Here is a 954-nt window from a genome sequence, read left to right as displayed (position 1 = left end):
CAAAGGTATGCGCCTTTACCTGCTCAAGGAGGATCTCAGTACTTTGGAGACCAGTCGTATCAAATGGAAGAGGTGCGATTTATTTTTTTTTTATTCGATGGTATAATACACTTTTGTATGATATACGAGTGAGAGTGATACAAAGCTATATTCAAATTCTGAAATTTTATGTTAAAGTTTATAATAATATTACGAATTTCAGATTGTATTGGATACACTACACGACAAAGTTCGCATTTATATTCATCGTCGTTGTGTTTACCTGTAACCTGTTAGCAAATATATTCTTGTAGCATGCCCAAGCAGCAGAGCGTAAAGCGAACATTCCTCGAACGTTTACGTGCTGCTTGGGTTATATGCCTCTCTCATGTAATTTTGTAATTAATATAAAATACTGCAGTCATGCGTTACATTTTCTCTATGCACTGTTGTCCAGTATTTACTAAAAAATTCTATAATTTGGAAAAAACGAAGTAATGGCGATGTTACGTCCTGGGTGTCTCGGAAACTACGAATTTCTTTTTTTAATTATATGATTGGGAAACAGACGGGCTTCAGGCAAGCTCTACTGTAACAAAAATAAAATTACATTGGCAGACGCTAAACGTGCGTTATATAACTAAGTTATCTTGCCGCCTCTACGTTAGGCACGTATGTGTCCATACTGGGTACCTAGATAGCAGCGAATTCCTACTTTTATGATTGTAAAACAAACATATTTGAACAAGCGCTGTTATGGAAAAGATACGAGTACGCGCCGCCCACATATGTCATAAAGCTCCCGATAGAGCTTCGATTTATCTACCTGTATACACAGTCGGTAGAAGAGAGGCCGTTCTATGCAATTAGGTTCTTAAAATTATTTATGTCAATACTAGGAATTTTTCCAGAGTAACCGTCTTCCACGCAATCTCCTCTCATTGGTGGACGTCATCCACCACCCCCTGAAATCCT

General features: G+C 37.7%; 1 protein-coding gene across 1 annotated transcript; it reads left to right on the top strand.

Annotated features, from left to right (window-relative positions):
- LOC106751465 (fatty acyl-CoA reductase 2-like) lies at positions 1-868 on the top strand (the record flags this gene model as incomplete). Its single annotated transcript, XM_014632364.1, is given in 2 exon segments — positions 1-72; positions 203-868. Coding segments are annotated over 2 exon segments (163 nt in total), but the record flags the coding sequence as incomplete, so codon positions are not given.
- Between the last annotated feature and the right edge of the window lie 86 nt (positions 869-954).

Source organism: Dinoponera quadriceps, unplaced genomic scaffold (genome assembly GCF_001313825.1).
Source record: "Dinoponera quadriceps isolate SergipeBrazil2010 unplaced genomic scaffold, ASM131382v1 scaffold13743, whole genome shotgun sequence".
NCBI lineage: Eukaryota > Metazoa > Arthropoda > Insecta > Hymenoptera > Formicidae > Dinoponera > Dinoponera quadriceps.
Note: the sequence above shows the minus strand (reverse complement) of the source record. Positions and strands in the feature narration are given on the sequence as shown.